The 20,771-nt window shown below is 35.8% G+C and overlaps 1 protein-coding gene across 1 annotated transcript; it reads right to left on the reverse strand.

Moving 5' to 3' along the window:
- Positions 1 to 13,046: 13,046 nt before the first annotated feature.
- Positions 13,047 to 14,997, reverse strand: LOC133815078 (uncharacterized). The gene is made up of 2 exons (XM_062247964.1): positions 14,772 to 14,997; positions 13,047 to 13,654 (listed from the first exon to the last, which is right to left on the reverse strand). Exons 1-2 carry the CDS (start codon positions 14,995 to 14,997, stop codon positions 13,047 to 13,049), a joined length of 834 nt encoding a protein of 277 aa, XP_062103948.1.
- Between the last annotated feature and the right edge of the window lie 5,774 nt (positions 14,998 to 20,771).

Consider the following 20,771-nt stretch of genomic DNA (forward strand, 5'->3'; position numbering starts at 1 on the left):
AGATTTAGTCCTAGTAGTCACCGTAGGGGTGAGTCTAGTAGAATTTGACCTATAATTATCTATCTTTCAAAATCTAACCTTATCAAAATAACTAATAATAACCTTCCGTAGGGGGACGAATCAAAGCGTCTCGAGGCCCCATTAAGTTATTAACGTTGTTAAACCAATGGTGGAGATCAAATATAATTCTTAAAATAAGCTCATTATAAAATTAAAATAGTATTTTTATTATTTATTTTTAGAAAATTAATGACTATGGTTTACCAAAAAATTGAAAATAATAGAATTTTTAAAACCAAAGTCCTATAATTTCCTATTAATTCTAAAGTGTCACATTGAAACAAATTCAATTAATTTAGAATTAATTTGTTGCTAATCAATATTTAGGTTTAACTAATATAATGAATCTATACAATTAAGTCCAACTCAGGTAAATGGGCAATTGAGCTTGTATGGAGAAGGGTTGGGTCCAGTATGTCGTTCCCACTACATAGACCCCCAATCTTCCATACAAGGACCAAAAGACAAGAATTTAAACCTTCGTTTTATTAATTGTTATTAATTTATTAGGCCCACTATAGTCATGCAAAGCAAATTGGCCTTCACAAGTGAAATCACTCACAAGAGAAGAATTTAAACTTTACATTTTCTAATGAGCCCAAATAAAACCTATCATTTTATGAATATTTTATTTGGCAAAAACCATATATCTAACAACCATATGGGCCACTATATGCTTCTAAGCCAAATTGCAAAAATACGACATATAGTGCAAACACACATGTTATAATTGGATGGGTCTATTCATGTTACTATATGAGCAATTATATGAATTTATGCAAAAATACCACAATTTATTTCATTTGCAAAAATACCACAATTAATTATCTAGAATTTATCAAAAAAATTCAAACTAATTAAATTTTTACAGAAATAAGTCAATTTAAATTAAATTTATCAACAATTAACAAAAGTTAATTTAAATTTCATGTATCAACAATCAACTTGGTTTAGGTTAATTTGAAAAATATTAATTTAATTTAAATAGGATCTATCAACAATTAACCAAAGTTAATTTAAATCCCATTTATAAAAAAAAATTATTAATTTGCTGAAAAAAGATATTTTTCAAATTTTAACCAATTTTAAACTTTAAAATCAATATCTTCACTATTTTTCAAAAAATATCTTGTGTTGTTACAACTATAAGCTAATATTTTAACTATAAAATATTAATAGTTATAACAACCCTAAAATATCTTAAAACAGTTAAACAAATTCAAATATTCATGAAAATATCTAACTAACAAATTTCAAATTTCAAATAATTTAAATATTAAAAACTATAGAATAAACATATATTTATATTTTCAAATAAATATTTAATAAAAATATCAAGTATTTAAAAGAAAATATCTTAAATATATGATATCTTAATTCTAATATTTTAATATATTGAAATATTTAAAATTAAGTTGTTGGTCTATTTTTAAAATTTGAATTTGAATCTTGGTAGAAAATATCTAATTATTTAAATCTCAACTAACAAAAATATCTTATTTTAAAAAAACAATTTTAAATCAAAAAACAAATCTGATATTTTTGGTTTTGATTATAAATAATTAATTTTCATAATTTAATTTCTTTAATAATATTTTTTAATTTTGGATGAACAGTACCATGGATATTGTTCATCGCGTGGCTGCTGGCTGCTGAGGACGCGCGCGCAAGGCACTCGCGCGGAGGAGCAGGGGTGCGCGCGGTGTGTGCGCACGCATGGCAGCCAGACCAAAAAAAAATTCAGAAAATTTTTTGTGCAATTTTTCAAACCAAAAATGTTTTCTAATTAATTTTTACCATGTTTTACACAAAATAAAGCATATATAAAAATTAATGGCATAGAAAACACAACAAAATAATCTAAAAATTACTAAAAATCACATAAAATCATTATGCTTCATAAAAACATGAAAAACCATCCAATTATTCAAACACATCAAATAATCCAATTTTTAACATGTTCATGCATGAAAATAAAGATTACCAAAGGCTCTAAGGTCAGTTGTTGGGAAACTTATACATGATCTTTATTTATTTTCATATATAACTAATATTAAACAAGTTAATATGAGACAACCTAGAACATGTTTCTAAAATTGAATTCAAAGAGAAATAATGATAAGAGTAATTACATTATACGCATCGGATGAATGAGTCATTCTTTCAGTTTCTCTAACCCTTGTATCTTTTCTGTCACAGAGTATTACCAAGAAACTGAATTGATCTTCAATTTTCTTCACAGTCTTCCAAAGTATCATTGGAATCACCTAGACTAGATTGGACAATTCTCAACATACGATATAGATACAAAGACAAGACGAGAGAAGAACATTAAGGCTTAGAAAAGGACTTGTGTTTAGAGAGAATCTAAAAACTATCAGAAACTTGTGTTTTTTACTTCTGAACTTATATTTTCATCTCTCACTTAGCACTCATTTTATAGACTCGATTAGGTCATTTAATTTAATTAAAAATCAATAAAATAATAGCCAATTAACAGCCTTAGATCAAAATTATCATAGGCTTTAGGCTTGTAAAATTTCGCATTTGATTATAAGCCCATTGGACTTAAAAACAAGGTCTGTATTATTTTCTATTGAGTTAATTAATTAAATAATTATTTAAATCCTTTATCAAATTAATTATTTATAATTTGAACCTTGATTTAAACTTATTTATTAATTAGAAACTAATAAATCTACCATAATTTCTCTTTTCTTTTCAAAATTACATAACTCTGTGAAACTATCCAAAATTGACCTGGTCAACTTTGATAATTCTAATTGATAATAAATCAATTAATTGAGACTATCTAGATAATTTTATCCAAGATACAGTGGGGACCATGGACCTATGAAATCAAGCTCTAATAAGTTATCATAAATCTAACAAATAAATTTACTAACTTATTAATTCCTCGTGACTCCACTAAAGACTCGGAATTGCACTCTTGAATTCATAGAACGCTCTATAACAAATATAGATATGCTATTAATTATCCATTGTTACAACCATAATTGTCACCCAATCCTCTGTAGACGGTCTACAATGAGATGGGACTAAAATTTCGTTTTACCCCTCATTGTATTTTATCCTAAAATACGTAGTTCCTTGTAAATGATATTTTAGTAAACTAATATTAATTACTGAAATGAGATCTCTATCATTTAACACCTTGAACCAAACTAAAAGGAAACCATCATTTCACTTCTTCATCAGAAGCTATAGATGTTCATAGCTATGATCAACACTCCCACTCAATTATACTACCGAGTTCCCAAGATGTAAGTATGGGCTAGTCCGTAGGGTAAGCTGGTAACGAACAAGTCAAAGAACTCAAATAATACAACCAGTTAGAATACTAACCACTCAGAATTGAGATTGAATTGACCTATGGTCAACTATATGATATGACTAGAATAGATAATAATGGTATGTTTACTTATCCTATCAACTGTCAATATCGGTCCAGTCCGATGTAACAAATACATCCAATCTTATCTACTTTACTAATGTTCCGGAAAGAACATAACACTACAATGTGTAAGTAAATCATATCGTAGATTGGCAAGTCAGTGTAAATCATGTGCATTAACTAATCTTAGGACTAACTTATTGTGAACATATAATCATATTTATATTCCACTGTGATTACGTCACTATAAATACGATTAGTTATATGCTCAGGATTTAATAAAAGTTTATATTAAACAAATAATCATGAAAATAAAACATGTGAGCAAGGTGATTGACCAAGTCAAAAAATGATTTCTATTCTTTTATTGAAAATGAATGAGATTACAAAGAAATTGGGTTTTAATTAGGGCATAAAACCCTAACAGGTCGACCTTTCCATTGCCCTTACCTGGACCATAGAGCACCCCTGAGCTGAAGCCTAGCAAGAAAACTCAACATATAACATATAACATAACATTCAATAGTATATAGCAAAGTAACCAACAGGCTAAACACATAGCGGTCTACGCCGTCCCAGGCGCTATACCAGGCCCTGGGTTCGTGGTCTTCACCGTGCGAGTGGATACAGTTGCCTAAGAGGGTCTCACCCAAGCAGCCTGCACTCAGCGTGCTCAAATCCGATCCCAACCCCTTGCCGTACTCGGTTTCTTGCCGTTCTTGGCCTTCGTCGTTCCTGGCCCTCGCATTCATAAGCATACATAATATTCACAGATATTGAAATGCATACTAAACATAAATATTAGGGTTGCGCCCTGCAATACAAATAATAGGGTCATGACTTGCTCTGTGGGTACAACAGTTTTCTTACCTGTGTCTCGAGCTATCTGAATACCGTGATCCCGAGCACAGTCCTCTAACTCGAGTCTCATTGAAAACCTAGTAACAACTCATTCATAATAATCATCCACCAAGTTCTATACCAATAAATAACTTTGGAATATTAATCTAGCCACTGGGACCTTGAATTCCATTAAACCGGGTAGTAGAATTCTTCCCGAGCCTTAACATTCGAGTTCTCGAGCCTTAAAACCTTAATTCCCATTTTTTTCCCCATTTAGGGTCGCGGCATGCCCTAAGGGCCGCGCCCAGCTACTTGGTCAGAGGCAAGGCCCTCCCTGCTGGAGGACACGGGTCGCGGCATGCCCTCTAGGGTCGCGGCACGCCTAGGTAAAATAGAGGCTTTCCAGCCTCTTCGAGCACACAGGTTGCAGCGCCTAAAGAACAGGGCCGTGGCCCAAGCCCCCAAACCCAGAAATCCAACCTCTTTTGTGTGTTTTTCCTCGAGCCTAAACCCCAAATCCATACCTCAATCATCATCCAAAATCAAAATTAAGCCTAGAATCCTCATCCTTATAGCCTAAACATCCTAATCATCCCATAAATCACTTCATAACCTTTCCAATTAGCCAAAATTAAACCAACAATTCAGTTCACATGCAATATCAAATTCCCAGCAGAATTCAGCAAAAATCAACTTAAATTTAACCCTTACCTTACAGATAACTTCACCCTGAGCTAACCCTTAAGCTTTAGCAAGTACAATCCTCTAGTTCTTCAACATAAAATCCTCAAGGTTTCACCAAAATTCTCAAGCACCATAGAGAGAGAGTGAGAGCCGAATGAGAGAGAGGGGGTTGAGAGTTGTTGTTTTGTCTTTCACTTAATTCTAGTATTTTCTCAAGCCATCAGTTGCCTAAGTGTTTAAACCCATCCCTAGCCAAAAGTCCAAAATACCCCCTTAAGCCTATCTTAATTCTCAAGTGCCACCAAGGGAAATTTTGTCACATGCCACATCCCGCTAAGTCCTCAAGTATTCCTATAAATCCCCGTTCAATCCTGACATGTCCAAATAACTTCTAAATTACTATTCGTTACCCGGTAAATCCCGAACACCAATTGTGTTCCCAAAATACCCCTAGGCTCCTCCCGAGCCGAGTATTCAACCCCGTTGTGACTATTTAGCTAATTGCTCCCTAGGGTCGTCTCGGATCACACATCACAATTATATCACTACTCACTTGTGATATCAATCACAATAAACACAAATATCATGATTATGCCCTCAACGGGCTAAAATTACAAATACGCCCCTAATAACTAGATGGGGCCCACATGCATATTTAATTCACCTAAACATGCATTTCTAATCACATAGTCATTAAATCATATATTAACATAATTAAATCAGTTATTGCCCTCCCGGCACGCTAATCATGGCCCTAAGCCTTATTAGAAAATTTGGGACGCTACAATGTCTCCCCCAACGGGAGACATTAAAAGTCTACAATGTCTCCCAAATAAAGTCATAAAACCCTTATATTGTTGTAGTGAGTATGCATAGGATAGTGGTAGGCGGTGTGTTGCCCTATAGCAGGCAATGCATTGTCTGCTATGTTCTTTCAGCCTCAAAAGTTTGGCACGACGTGTCGCATTTTGCTAGGTGATATGTCGCCTCCAGGCTTGGTCAGCTTCTCCAAAAGTGACATAAAACTCCTCCAAATGTTCCCAAACTTTTTGGGCATGCTTGGATACCTCATTGTATCACTTTAGATAAAAAAAAAATTCAATTATAGATGCCTGCCACAAAAACTCATAATTTCACTTCAACTTAAGTGAAATGTTAAGTGTATTACAACACGTTGTATAAGACCACTTAAACATTATATTTAACCAATCTTAACATAGTTTCCCCTCAACCTCCCACTCTTTGTTTAAACGGTTTTCTAAAAGTGATTTGCCCTTAGCCATGTTCTGTAATTGAAACTTTCATTCTCACCAACGAACACACCAAGTTCGAAAGCACAATTTCTAACACCATGCCCAACCAAACCACATCTAAAGCAAACCTTTGGTAACCGTTCATCTTGAAAATTCACCCACGTAGTCTTGAAATTATCCCAAGACAAAACTTGGATCCCCTACGGAGGGGTTTAGAAATAACCAATATCACTCTCACACGAATGAATGACCCTAAAAGCTTGCCCAGTTCATCAGTTTCCACCTTATAGCATACTCCCACATGGTCGCCTATCAACTCTCCCACCTCTTTAGTTTTTCCATGAAGTGGGAGATTGTGCAATTGAATGTAGAAACAAGTAAAGGAGTAATCATTCCAACCCCTATTTAAAAAATCGTCTAGATGTTTAAGCACCAACACTCACTTGTTAAAATTTCATGGCTCATGATCCAACACCGAGCTCTTATTTGCTTATTTCTCAAACGTGAATGAAAACATGTGTAGATGTGATTTCCTACAATTGATTAGACAGGCACCAGCAACCTGTCAAGAACATAGAAAGAGAGACGAGAGTTCAATTGGGAGCACCGGTGGGGTGTCAACCAAAGGGACTCCGACGCTCAAGTTAGTCAGGTTGTAATGAAATCTTAATTGAAAGTAACAAAACTATAATGAAAATAACGATATAATGATGGATGAATGAGTAGGAGGATGGTCAGGGTGACGACAGAGATGATGGCGGCATTCAACGATCGGGTTAAGTCCGGTTGGGTGAGACCAGGTTGACTAATTCAACTTGCCTGACTGGATCGCTTGGAGAGAATAATACTTCGTTTTAGTAAGAGAGTAGAGTAGAGTAAAATGGTTATCCAATGTCCCGTTCTCAACCCTTGAGGGTCTTATTTATTGTCCTTTTGTTCGTTCCGTTCTCCTCCTTCCTATCTTCCCATCTGACCCGTTCTTAGTGGTTCTTCTCCGAACTTTATGGGAAAAAGAATGTATACTTTGACTGCTTCAATGTCCCTGGTTGACTGAATGCATCCGGACTCGGGTCTGGGTACCAGCTGGCTCGTTGGACGTTTTATCCAATATATGTGAGCCCATTTGCATTTGTTTGGGCCTTGTGAATTAGTCTGGCTGACTGGGCTTTAATTTGTAGACAAATTTTGTCCACTACAGTTTGTCCCCCACTCTCTAGTTAGAATTCATTCTAGCTATAGAGTTTATAATGTCGAATTCTATGCACCATGGGACCTTAAGGCTATTTGGCCAAACGGGGGTGAGTGTCCAAGTAGCCAAGTGGATGAGTGGCCAAGTGGCCGAATAGGCCGAGCGGCTAGGTGCCAGATGGCTGAGTGGCCAAGTAGGTCGAATGGCCAGGTGGCCGAGTAGATAGGTGCTAGATGGCTGAGTGGCCGAGTAGGCCGAGTGGCCAGGTGGCCGAGTGGATGAGTGCCAGATGGCTGAGTGGCCCAGTAGGCCGAGTGGCCAGGTGGCTAAGTCTGGCTGAATGGGCTTTAATTTGTAGACAAATTTTGTCCACTACAGTTTGTCCCTCATTGTCTAGTTAGAATTCATTCTAGCTAGAGAGTTTATAATGTCGAATTCTATGCACCATGGGACCTTAAGGCTATTTGGTCAAACAGGGTGAGTGTCCAAGTAGCCAGGTGAATGAGTGGCCAAGTGGCTGAATAAGCCAAGCGGCTAGGTGCCAGATGGTTGAGTGGCCAGATGGCCGAGTAGCTAGGTGCTGATGGCTGAGTTGTCGAGTGGCCAGATGGCCGAGTAGGCTGAGAGGCCAGGTGGTTGAGTGGCCAAGTAGGCCGAGTGGCTAGGTGGCCGAGTGGGCCAAGAGGCCAGGTGGATGAACGGCCGAGTAGGTCGAGTGGTTAGATGCCAGATCGCTGAGTGGCCAAGTGGTCGAGTGGGCCGAGAGGCCAGGTGGTTGAGCAAGCGAGTAGGCCGAGTGGATAGATGTCAGATGGCTGAGTGGCCGATTAGGCCGAGTGGGCAGATGGCTAAGTGGACCGAGAAGCCAAGTGGATTGGCGGCCGAGTGGCCATAGTGGCCGAGTGGGCCGAGTGCTCCTCCTGGATGGTCGAGTGCTCTGTCGTGATGGCCGAGTGCTCCGCCGGCGTGGCCGAGTGCTCCTTCGAGATGGATGAGTGCTCCCCCAGGATGGACGAGTGCTCCACCAGGGTGGTCGAGTGACTTGTGTGCTTGGGCCGAGTGGTCTGCTGATGAGGCTGTGTGCCCGGGGGAGATGGCCGAGTAGGCTGAGTGCTCCTCCGGGATGGCCGAGTGCTCCTCCGGGATGGCTGAGTGCTCCACCGGTGTGACCGAGTTCTCCTTCGGGATGGCTGAGTGCTCTGCCGGGGTGGCCGAGTGAGTCGTGTGCTTGGGCCGAGTGGCCTGCTGATGAGGCTGTGTGCCCGGGGGAGATGGCCGAGTGGCCTACTTCTCGTGAACTTCATCTGTCTCTGAGACTTTTTAGGTGTTTCCTAGGGAAAGTTTAGTACCTTTTGGTAGGGCCTCTTGATGGTTGACCACTTCTTTTTTCACCCTTGCATTCATGGCCTTATTTTCCAATCGGGGAGTTTTTGTTTGATATTTTTGTAGTGGTGATAAATGTAATTTTTTTGTTTTAGTTACTTTAGGATAGTATTCCTCACGTATGTGCGTCTGATTTATGTATGTCTGATCCATACAGTTCTCTCTTCCGATTGAGTGGTCTGTCTGATTGACTAGTAGAGTCTTAATTCATTCAATAGGAATATCTTGCTTTGAGGGTCCTTTCAGATTGACTGACTGACTAACTGGTCATTTTTTAATTTAATTGGTATAATAGTTTGTCTGTCTGAATAATACGAAATATTTTCCTTGTATATCTTTGATGTTAGGTTTGTCTATCTGACTAATTGTTGACAACTTGTTTTTTCTTAATTCTGCCTTAATGAATGGTTCGTCTGACTGATTGATGAGTCGCTTGGTGGTTCTTACTTGTGTGTCTAGTTGAATGTTTTGAAATCTGAGGTAGCTTCATTGGAGAATCAGATGTTAGTGATTGGGCTAGAAGATGAGATCTAGTGCTGACATAATGGTTAGTGGATGGTAAGACTGATAGCTGGGATGTTTCTAAGTACATCGCAGACTTTGAGGAATTGGAGAAGATGAAGGATGAAGAGACGGCCCAGGCCGAAGAGTTACCCACTTCTTTTGGCGTCATGACTACTCATGACCTAGTTGCGGATGTCTGACTCCTCCTTTGTTCAAGTTCTTTGTTGGGGGATGACTGAGTTTATCCCATCTTATGTAATTTTAGTTGTTGTATGGACTTTTTCTTATGTAGTGTTGTAAACACGAGATTTTTTCTATTTTTTTTGTTGTATCCTAACTGGTTGTAGCTTATGTTAGTGTTCTATAAGTTGTTGTATCGGATGTCGGTTGGCTGTATGACTTATGGAATATTAGTGTCTTATTCCCCCCAATCTAAGTATAAAGTTACTTAGTCAATTTATACTTAGATTTGTTATTGAATAGTTCGTAGTATATGTAAAAAAAATGCTTGTGATAGGGGGCTGCGCTCCGTGGAGCTACCTACATACTCTTTGCAGGGATCAAGCCCAAATGTAGTTCTGACACTTCTTGCATGACAGTGTAAGTATGTTTCTTGAATGAAGATCTCGTGAGATCATTGATGAAAGAAAATGACAGGAGACTAGATTGAGTTAAAAGTGATACTATTTTAAGTGGATAGCATTCCAGTTGTTGTTGATTTCGCGTCCCTCTTTAGTTTGTAGCTTGTATGCTCCATGTCCAACTACCTTTGTGATCAGGTAGGGACCTTCCCATGTCGGGGCGAGCTTACCTGTTCCCGCTTCCTTAGTGTTCTGGAAGACTCTTCGTAGTACCCAATCTCCTACTTTGAATGTCTAAGTGCGGATGTTCTTGTTGTAATGTCTGGCTATGCTTCGTTGATAGGTTAAGATTCTTAAGAGTGCTTTGTCCCTTCTTTCGTCGATGGTGTCGAGTTCATGGCACATGTTTTCCCAATTTACTTCGTCTGTCGTCAGCTCATATCTGGCTATCAGAACTTCACTCTCGGTAGGGATGACTGCCTCCATCCCGTAGGCTAATGAGAAAGGTGTTTCTCCCGTCAAAGTCCTGGTTGTGGTTCGGTAGGACCAAAGGACTCTTGGTAACTCATCAGTCCATCTTCCCTTAGCTTTTTCTGTTGGTTTTTATTGATCAAATCAGAGATTATGCGCAGCGGAACAACAATCAAATTGTCAGATTAATCCCAGAAGATTTCTAGATCTACTTCTTCACACTCATATAGATATATTGAATCAAGGACAAGAATAGAAACATTACCTCAGGTCCTTCCTTGCTGCTATCTTTTCGTATGGCTGAATCCTTGAGATCTCACACCAAGATCTTCCAAAATGTTCTCAATCACCCAAAGAACGAGTGTGGGCTCGCTATACAAATAATAGGCAATAACTATTTATCAAATATTCTCAACACATGAGATCTGATAAAGTTTGGACCTAGGTTTTGTGAAGAACAATGACCTTTGTTTTTGTCACTGTTCTCTTTCTCTGAGAGAATCCTAAATATTTTTCTATCCCTGAAAACTTACGTTCTTTGAAAACTGATATCCAATATTTAATAATATCCAATATATTAAAATATTTGTTATTTTAAACAAATTCAAAATAACTGATCAGTTATTAGATTTTTGTTTAAATAATAATATTTTAATCATATTAAAATATCTCATTATTTATTTAATATTTAAATAACTAAAATTGTGGAATCAAGAGACCAAGTCTCTCTCTTATGCGTGTAGCACAGTGCCTGTGCACTGTGCCACACGTGTACCACATGCATGTGCAGGCATGTGATTTTTCCCAATTTTATTATTATTTAAATACCAAAAATCCCAAAAAATAAATTAATTCATAATTAATTATATCAAATAATTAATTAATTACACATAATTAATCAATAATTATGTTTGATACATAGAAAAATATTTAACTTATCACATAAGTCCTTTTTGCCCATTTTTGTATTTGCCTTTGACAGTGATTGTTTGAGTCATTTCGGGGACCATGGACCTATAACATTAAGCTCCAATAAATTGAAACTAAATAATTAAACTCTTATAATAGTTAATTTATTAATTCTGATATAACTCCACTATAAATTCAGAATTGCACTCTTTATGTTATAGATATACTTTTACAGAAATCTTTTTCTTAAGTCGTCCATTGATATAACCATCTTACAATAGTTCAACCCTCTAATTAATTAGTTCATAAATTAGAATGGAAGAATTACCATTTAACCTTTCTAATTTACTTCTTATTCCTTAAGTACCATTAATTCACTAGTGAATAATTAATCTATAATCTAATTATAGATTTGAGCTCAAAATCATTCAGTTCCAGAATTAACCCTTAAGGGAACTAATATACGATCCGTTAGGAAAGATTAGATTCCTTATTGTTGATACATGTTCCCAGCCATCCATGATATTAAATCTCCAAAACAAAAGTCATTAGCCTCATTCTTTGAAGAGACCTTAACGAATGAATCAAAATATTTAATAAACATGAACAGGAGTTCATGAACACTCAGGATTTAGGTTGATCTATAAATGATCATCAGTTTTGATATGAATTACAAGTCTTTATTGTTAAATGGTTTTTTTTTTTGATAAAGATTTTAATTCACATCAGTCCATGTCATATATAATCATATTATATAAAGCACCTTTACCGAGATGTCTTTACACATCAATAATCCGAATCTAGATTATTTGTATCATTATGATACTCAGTAAACCGTACTTACAACTCCAATTAAAGAATTCCATAACTTTAATTTGTTGTTGTTGACTATTTTTATTCATTCATGTGATCTTAATCCTCTCGTACTAATACAAGATCACATCCTCAATAATGAATATGGAATTTTTTCTGATATTTACAAAATTATTCAAACAATAATTTAACAATCTAAATATGACAATAATAATAAACCATTGTATTTATTTATTCACAGAAAAAACAAATGTCTTTACTTGCTTTTAGGACACACTCCTAACATTTTCAAGGCGCTTCTTGATGTTGTTCGTGATAGTCTTGTTGGATGACCCTGCTTATCCATTTTCTTGGGGATACCTTGGCATGGAGATGCTGAGCTTGATATTCCAGAATCTGCAGAAGTCTTGGAAGTCAAAACTGATGAATTGAGAGCCATTGTCTGTTACGATCTCTTTCGGTACTCCATACCTGCAGATTACATTCTTCCAAATGAAGCCCTTTACTTCTTTGTCTCTGACTTGGTGGAACGAGTCTGCTTCGATCCACTTGCTGAAGAAGTCGGTTACTGCAAGCATGTACACCTTATGTCCTGGTGCGGTTGGAAGCTTGCCTACTATGTCCATCCCCCATTTCATGAATGGCCAAGGGGGTGTGATTGAGATGAGACGCTCCAGAGGTTGGTGGGATATTTGAGCGAACAGTTGGCATTTGTCACGTCGTCTTGCATAGTCAGAGGAGTCGGCTCGAATAGTTGGCTAGTAGTAGCCTTGTGTTAGGGCACGGTGCGCCAAGCTTCGTCCTCCAAAGTGGTTGCCGCACTCTCCTTCATGCAACTCAACCAATATGTATTTGGCCTCTGGGGGGTTAATGCATTTCAAATATGGACCAGAAAAGGAACGTTTATAGAGTTTACCTTGTTTAATAGTGAAGCGGGTTGATTAAGCCTTGACCCGACGTGCTTCATTCTTATCTTCGGGAAGTATGTCCTGCTCCAAGTACTCGACTATTGGAGTCATCCATGTTTGATTGTTGGAGATGTCACTAACTTGCTCTTCTTCATCTTTCCTGACAGCTGGCCATTGGAGATATACTACAGGTATTGTCTTGGGGTCGGTTGTCTGGATGGAGGATCCAAGGTTTGCTAATGCATCTGCATGACTGTTCTCCCCTCTTGGTACTTTGTTGATAGTGAACTCGGCGAAGAATGACTGCAACTCTTTAGTCTTGTTGAGGTAGGCTGTCATCTTGTTATCCCGGGTCTGATAGCTACCTTGCATTTCGTTGACTACCAACTGAGAATCACTGAAGACCACGATCTTTTTGACTCCCATGTCTCTGGCTAGTCCGAGTCCAACTATCATTGCTTTGTATTTGGCTTCATTGTTGGTCGCTTTGAACCCGCATCGGACTGCTTGTTCGATTACGTCACCTTGGGGTGAAGTCAGGACGAGTCTGAGTCCACTTCCTCTAGTGTTACTTGAGCCTTCTACTTGCAACTTCCAGATTTCGGCTGACTGTCCCTCGGTCAGACAACAAAGTTCTTTTTCTACATGCACATGCATGTTAGGTGTAAAATCTGCAATGAAGTCAGCTAATACCTGAGATTTGAGGGAAGTTCGTGGCTTGTATGTTACTTCGTACTCGCTGAGCTCTACCGCTCACTTGGTAAGTCTACCTGACAGTTCCGGTTTATGGAGGATTATTTTGAGTGGGAAGGTGGTCAGGACCGTTATTGGATGGCACTGGAAGTATGGGCATAGCTTCCTTGCTGCGTGGATGAGTGCTAGTGCAAGCTTCTCCAACTAGCTATATCGGGTTTCAGCATTGAGCAAGGCTTTGCTTACATAGTAGACTGGAGATTGCTTGCCTTCCTCTTCTCAGACTAGGACCGCGCTAACTGCGGTCTCGGATACTGCTAGGTAGATGAATAATGTCTCATTGTCTTTTGGCTTTGAAAGGAGAGGTTGGCTGGTCAGGTACTGTTTTAGTTGGGCTAGTGCCTCTTCACATTCAGTTGTCCACTCAAAGGTTTTTTATTTCCTTGGTGTGTTAAAGAAGAGGTGACATCGTTTTGATGACTTTGAGATGAATCGGTCGAGTACTGCGATTCATCCAATTAACTTCTATACGTCTTTTATGCACGTTGGGGAAGGAATCCTTTGGATTGACTCTATCTGTGTTGGGTTAGCCTCGATTCCCCTTTGAGTTACTAGGTACCCAAGGAACTTTCCTACAATCACACCAAAAGAACATTTAGTTGGATTCAATTTCATGTTATATTTCCTAAGAATGTCAAAAGATTGTTTTAAATGGCTGATATGGTCCTCTGCAATGAGGGATTTGACGAGTATGTCGTCAATGTAGACTTCCATCGTCTTCCCCAACAAGTTGACAAACATCTTGTTGACTAATCTTTGGTAAGTTGCTCATGCATTCTTCACTCTGAATGGCATGACCTTGTAGCAGAATATGCCCAAGTTGGTCATGAAGGCTATCTTTTCCTAGTCGTCTGGATGCATTAGGATCTAGTTGTATCCTGAGTATGCATCCATGAAGCTTAGGAGTTCATGACCGGTTATGGCGTCTACCAACATGTCTATGTGTGGTAATGGGAAGGAGTCTTTTGGACACGCCTTGTTGAGGTCTGTGAAGTCGATGCAGACTCGCCATTTGCTTCCTTGGTGGGTAGTCTGGATCAACCTGCAATTTATGGGAAATTACTTCGGGGTCAATTCCAGTCATGTCCGCATGGAACCAAGCAAAACAATCATAATGGGCAGATAAAAAATCAATGAGTTTAGTTCTGATGTCGGGGTCCAATCGTGATCCGATTTGGACTTTGTGGTCTAGGAAGTCTGGATGTATCTGAACTTCATCCAACTCCTCCATGTCTGGTTGGTTCATCTGGGAGTCAGTCAGTCTGTCTTCCTGTAATTGCTATAACTGAGCGGGTTTAGCCTTCATGGTAGTCTGGTAACATGCTCTTACGTCTTTCTGTTGGCCTTTGATTTCTTTTACTCCCCATTTAGTTGGGAACCTTAGAACTTGGTGGTATGTTGAAGGGACTGCCTCCATTTCATGTATCCATGGTTGACCTAGTATCACGTTGTAAGCAGACGGAGAGTTTACTACCGGGAATCTTGTGCATATATTGACTCCTTCAGCATAGACAAGTAGCTCGATCTCTCCTAGTGTGTTCTTTTGCTCTCCACTAAAACCGATGAGGATCATAGTCTTCTTTATGATTTTTGATTCATCTATCCCCATTTCCCTGAGAGCACTTAAAAATAAATTGTTAGCTGAACAGCCATTATAAATAAGTATACGTTTAGTAAGACAATTAGCAATGTAAAGTGTAATAACAAGAGCATCGTGATGCGGGTTGAGGAGTCTGGTTGACTCTATTGTTGAGAAACTGATGGTTTGAGCAGGTAGGTTGATGGTATTTTTCTCTGTCTCGCTGGACTCTCCTTTGTTCCAGTTGGTCTGCCTGGCATGTCTTTTGGCTGCTGAATGGGTGACTCTATGTTGGGGTTTTATGCCCTAATTAAAACTCAAATTCTTTGTAATCTCATTTTATTATCAATAAAAGAATAGAAATCATTTTTTGATTTGGTCAATCACTTTGCTCACATGTTTTATTTTCATGATTATTTGTTTAATATAAACTTCTATCAAATCCCGAGCATATAGCTAATCTTATTTATAGTGACGTAATCACAGTGGAATATAAATATGATTATATGTTCAAAATAAGTTAGTCCTATTAGTCAGTGCACAGGATTTACACTGACTTGCCAATCTACGATATGATCTACTTACACATTACAGTGTATGTTCTTTCCAGAACATTAGCAAAGTAGAGAAGATCGGATGTATTTGTTACATCGAACAGGACCGATATTGACAGTTGATAAGATAAGTAAACATACTGTTATTATCTATTCTAGTCATATCATATAGTTGACCATAGGTCAATTCAATCTCAATTCTGAGTGGTTAGTATTCTAACTGATTGTATTATTTGAGTTCTTTGACTTGTTCGTTACCAGCTTACCCTACGGACTAGCCCATACTTACATCTTGGGAACTCGGTAGAATAATTGAGTGGGAGTGTTAATCATAGATCATCTATAGCTTCTAATGAAGAAGTGAAACGATGGTTTCCTTTTAGTTTGGTTCAATGTATTAAATGATAGAGATCTCATTTCAGTAATTAAATTAGTTTACTGAAATATCATTTACAAGGAACTAAGTGTTTTAAGGATAAAATACAATGAGGGGTAAACGATGTTTTAGTCCTGTCTCATTGTAGAGGATTGAGTGATTATAGAGGATTGAGTGACAATTGTGGTTGTAATAATGGATAATTAATAGCGTATCTATATTTGTTATAGAGTGTTCTATGAATTCAAGAGTGCAATTCCGAGTCTATAGTGGATTCACAAGGAATTAATAAGTTAGTAAATTTATTTGTTAGATTTATGATAACTTATTGGAGCTTGATTTCATAGGCTCATGGTCCCCATTGTTCCTTGGATAAAATCATCTAGACAGTCTCAATTAATTGATTTAATTATCAATTATAATTATCAAAGTTGACCAGGTCAATTTTGAATAGTTTCACAGAGTTATGTAATTTTGAGAAGAAAAGAGAAATTATGGCAGATTTATTAATTAAGATAAATTGGTATCTAAATTAATAAATAAGTTTAAATCAAGGTTCAAATTATAAATAATTAATTTGATAAATGATTTAAATAATTATTTAATTAATTAAATCAATAGAAAATAATACAGGCCTTGATTTTAAGTCCAATGGGCTTATATTCAAATGAGAAATTTCACGGGCCTAAAGCCTATGATAATTTCGACCTAGGGCTTTTAAATGACTATTATTTTATTGATTTTTTAATTAAATTAAATGGTCTAATTGAGTCTATAAAATGAGTGCTTAGAGAGAAGTCATAAGTTTAGATTTCTGAGACGACAGATAAGTTTAATCACTGGTTTTTTGATAGTTTTATATTCTCTCTAAACACAAGTACTTTTCTAAGCCTATTTGTTATTTTCTCTTCTTCTCTCTGTATATATCTCGTGTGTTGAGAATTTCCCACACTAGTCTAGGTGATTCTAAGGATACATTGGAAGATTGTGAAGAAAATAGAAGATCGGTTCAGTTTCTTGATAATACTCTGCGACAGAGAGGATACAAGAGTTAGAGAAACTGAAGGAATGACTCTTTAATTCCGTCGCGTATACTGTAAGTATTCTATTCATTGTTTCTCTTTGAATTCAATTTTAGAAACATGTTTTAGGTTATCTCATATTAATTTGTTTAATATTAGATATACATGAAAATAAATAAAGATCATGTATAAGTTTTTCCCAACAACTGGCCTTAGAGCCTTTGGTAATCTTTATTTTCATGCATGAACATGTTTAAAATTGGATTATTTTATATGTTTGAATAATTGGATAGTTTTCATGTTTTTATGAAGCATATTGATTTTATGTGAATTTTAGTAATTTTTTAGGTTATTTTGTTGTGTTTTCTATGATATTAATTTTATATATGCTTTATTTTGTGTAAAACATGTTGAAAATTAATTAGAAAATTGTTTTGGTTTGAAAAATTGCTCAAAAAAAATTTTGAAAAAATTTGGCCTAGCTCCCCATGCGTGCGCGCACGCCTGCGCGCACAGCCACGGTGAACAGTACCCATTGGTACTATTCATCCAAAAAAAATTAATTTTAATTTTTTTAAATTAAAGAAAATTAAAATTGTGGATATTTATTATTTATAATCAAAACCAAAAATATCAGATTTGTTTTGTATTTAAAATAGTTTTTTTAAAAATAAGATATTTTTGTTAGTTGGGATTTAAATAATTAGATATTTTCTACAAATATTCACATTCAAATTTAAAAATAGACTAACAACTTAATTTTAAATATTTTAATATATTAAAATATTATAATTATGATATCGGATATTTAAGATATTTTCATTTAAATTCTTGATTTTTTTTATTAAATCTTTATTTGAAAATATAAATATCTTTTTATTCTATAGTTTTTAATATTTAAATTATTTGAAATTTGAATATTGTTAGTTAGATATTTTTATGGATATTTGAATTTGTTTAACTATTTTGAGATATTTTAGGATTGTTATAACTATTTATATTTTATTTTATTTTTTTAATGGTTAAAATATTAGCTAATAGTTATAACAACACAAGATATTTTGGAAAATAGTTAAGATATTGTTTTTAAAATTTAAAATTGGTTCAATTTTGAAAAATATAATTTTTTTTCAGCCAATTAATAAAATATTTTTTTAATAAATGAGATTTAAATTAACTTTGGTTAATTGTTGATAAATCCTATTTAAATTAAATTAATATTTTTTTTTTCAAATTAACCTAAAACTAAGTTAATTTTTGATAAATGAAATTTAAATTAACTATTGTTAATTGTTGATAAATTTCATTTAAATTTACTTATATTTTGTAAAAATTTAATTAATTTGAATTGTTTTTTATAAATTCTAGATAATTAATTGTGGTATTTTTGCAAATGAAATAAATTGTGGTATTTTGGCATAAATTCATAGAATTGCTCATATAGTAATATGATTATGCCCATCCAATTATAACATGTCTTTTTGCACTATATGTGATATTTTTGCAATTGGGCTTAGATGCATATAGTGGTTCATATGTTTGTTAGATATATGGTATTTTGCAAAATAAAATATTCATAAAATGATAGGTTTTATTTGGGCCCATTAGAAAATGTAAAGTTTAAATTCCTCTCTTGTGGGTAATTCCACTTGTGAAGGCCCATTTGCTTTGCATGACTATAGTGGGCCTAATCAATTAATAATAATTAATAAAACAAATGTTTAAATTCCTGTCTTTTGGACCTTGTATGGAAGATAGGGGGCATTTGTAGTGGGAACGACATACTGGACCCAGCCCTCCTCCATACAAGCCCAATTGTTAAGGCCCATTTACCTAAGTTGGACTTAATTGTATAGTTTCATTATATTAGTTAAACCTAAATATTGATTAGCAACAAATTAATTCTAAATTAATTGGATTTGTTTCAATGTGACACTTTAGAATTAATAGGAAATTATAGGACTTTGGTTTTAAAAATTTTAATCTGTTTAATTTTTTTTGGGAAAACCATAGTCATTCATTTTCTAAAAATAAATAATAAAAATACTATTTTTAATTTTATAATGAGCTTTTTTTTTTAGATTTTATTCGATCTCCACTGTTGGTTTAACATAGTTAATAGCTTAATGGGGCCTCGAGGCGCTTTGATTCGTCCCCCTACAGAAGGTGTTCATTAGTTATTTTGACAAGGTTAGATTTCGAAAGATAGATAATTATAGTTCAAATTCTACTAAACTCACCCCTACAGTGACTACTAGGACTAAATCTATGATTATTGAAACCGTGGGTCTAGCTCATAAAATAAGAGATTTTGTTTTCTTATTTTGATCGAATAGTAGGTTGTTAATAGTGGTGTCCATTATTAATTGAGTTTACAACTCTATTTAACTAGTGATAGTTTTTACTCTCGCCAACCGGGACAAGGATATTATAGATTAGTTAAAAACTTAAAGAAATAGATATATGATTGTTTTTGGTATTTTTTCTCATATCTTACATATATTTTTGTATATGTTGTGCTATTTCTTGAAATTTGTGTGAATAGAAGTTTTATTGAGCAAATGTGATTGATTTCTATTTTATTGATAATTTGTAGTTTTAAGTTAAGTAGTGTCTACTCCCATCCTTTCTCAACTTTCGATGGAGAAACTCATTGGAGAAAACTTTCTTAATTGGAAGCAGAATATCAACATAGAGTTGATTGGTGAATACTCAGAATTCGTCATGATTGGGGAATCCCCAGAATGAGCAACGTGTCCGCACGTTAGTGATGGCACCGTCAATGCTCGTGATGGTACCGTAAATGCTTGGATAGCACCGTCTCTGCACGTTCGTGATGGCACCATAAATTCTCGAATGGCATTGTGTTTGCACGTTCATGCTCAACTCAACTATGGTCTGACGCAGCTCATGAATGAGCTTTAGATTATTGAACCTGTCATGTGTGGATCTAGTAAAGGAGGTGAAAATAAGACTACTGATGTTGCTGCTGATCTAGCTAAGGTTGAAGCTCATCCAGCTTCGTCTTCGAAAGATGGAAACAAGAGGAAAGGTGGACAAATAAACAACCCCAAGCATGCAAAGGCTGCAAAGATGAGTGCACAACCAAGTGCACAGACGCCTAAGGGGAAGAACATGAAAAACAAGAAAGGTAAAGATAAGTGTTTTCACTGCAAAGAGAAGGGGCATTGGAAACGAGATTGCCCCAAGTTTCTAACAGCGAAAAACAAAGGTAATGATTATAGTTCATTTATCTTAGAAACATGTGTTTTACAGAATGATAAATCTGTTTGGATTATTTATTCTGGATATACCAACCATGTTTGTAACTCTTTACAGCTTCTTGAATCGTGGGAGGAAGTGGACGAAGGCGGCTTAAAGCTTAGAGTTGGGAACGAAGCGTTCGTTAAGGTCCAAGCTAGAGGAATAGCTCGTCTGAAGTTCGGAAATAAATACTTAATTTTAAAAGATGTA

Source organism: Humulus lupulus, chromosome 2 (genome assembly GCF_963169125.1).
Source record: "Humulus lupulus chromosome 2, drHumLupu1.1, whole genome shotgun sequence".
Classification (NCBI taxonomy): domain Eukaryota; kingdom Viridiplantae; phylum Streptophyta; class Magnoliopsida; order Rosales; family Cannabaceae; genus Humulus; species Humulus lupulus.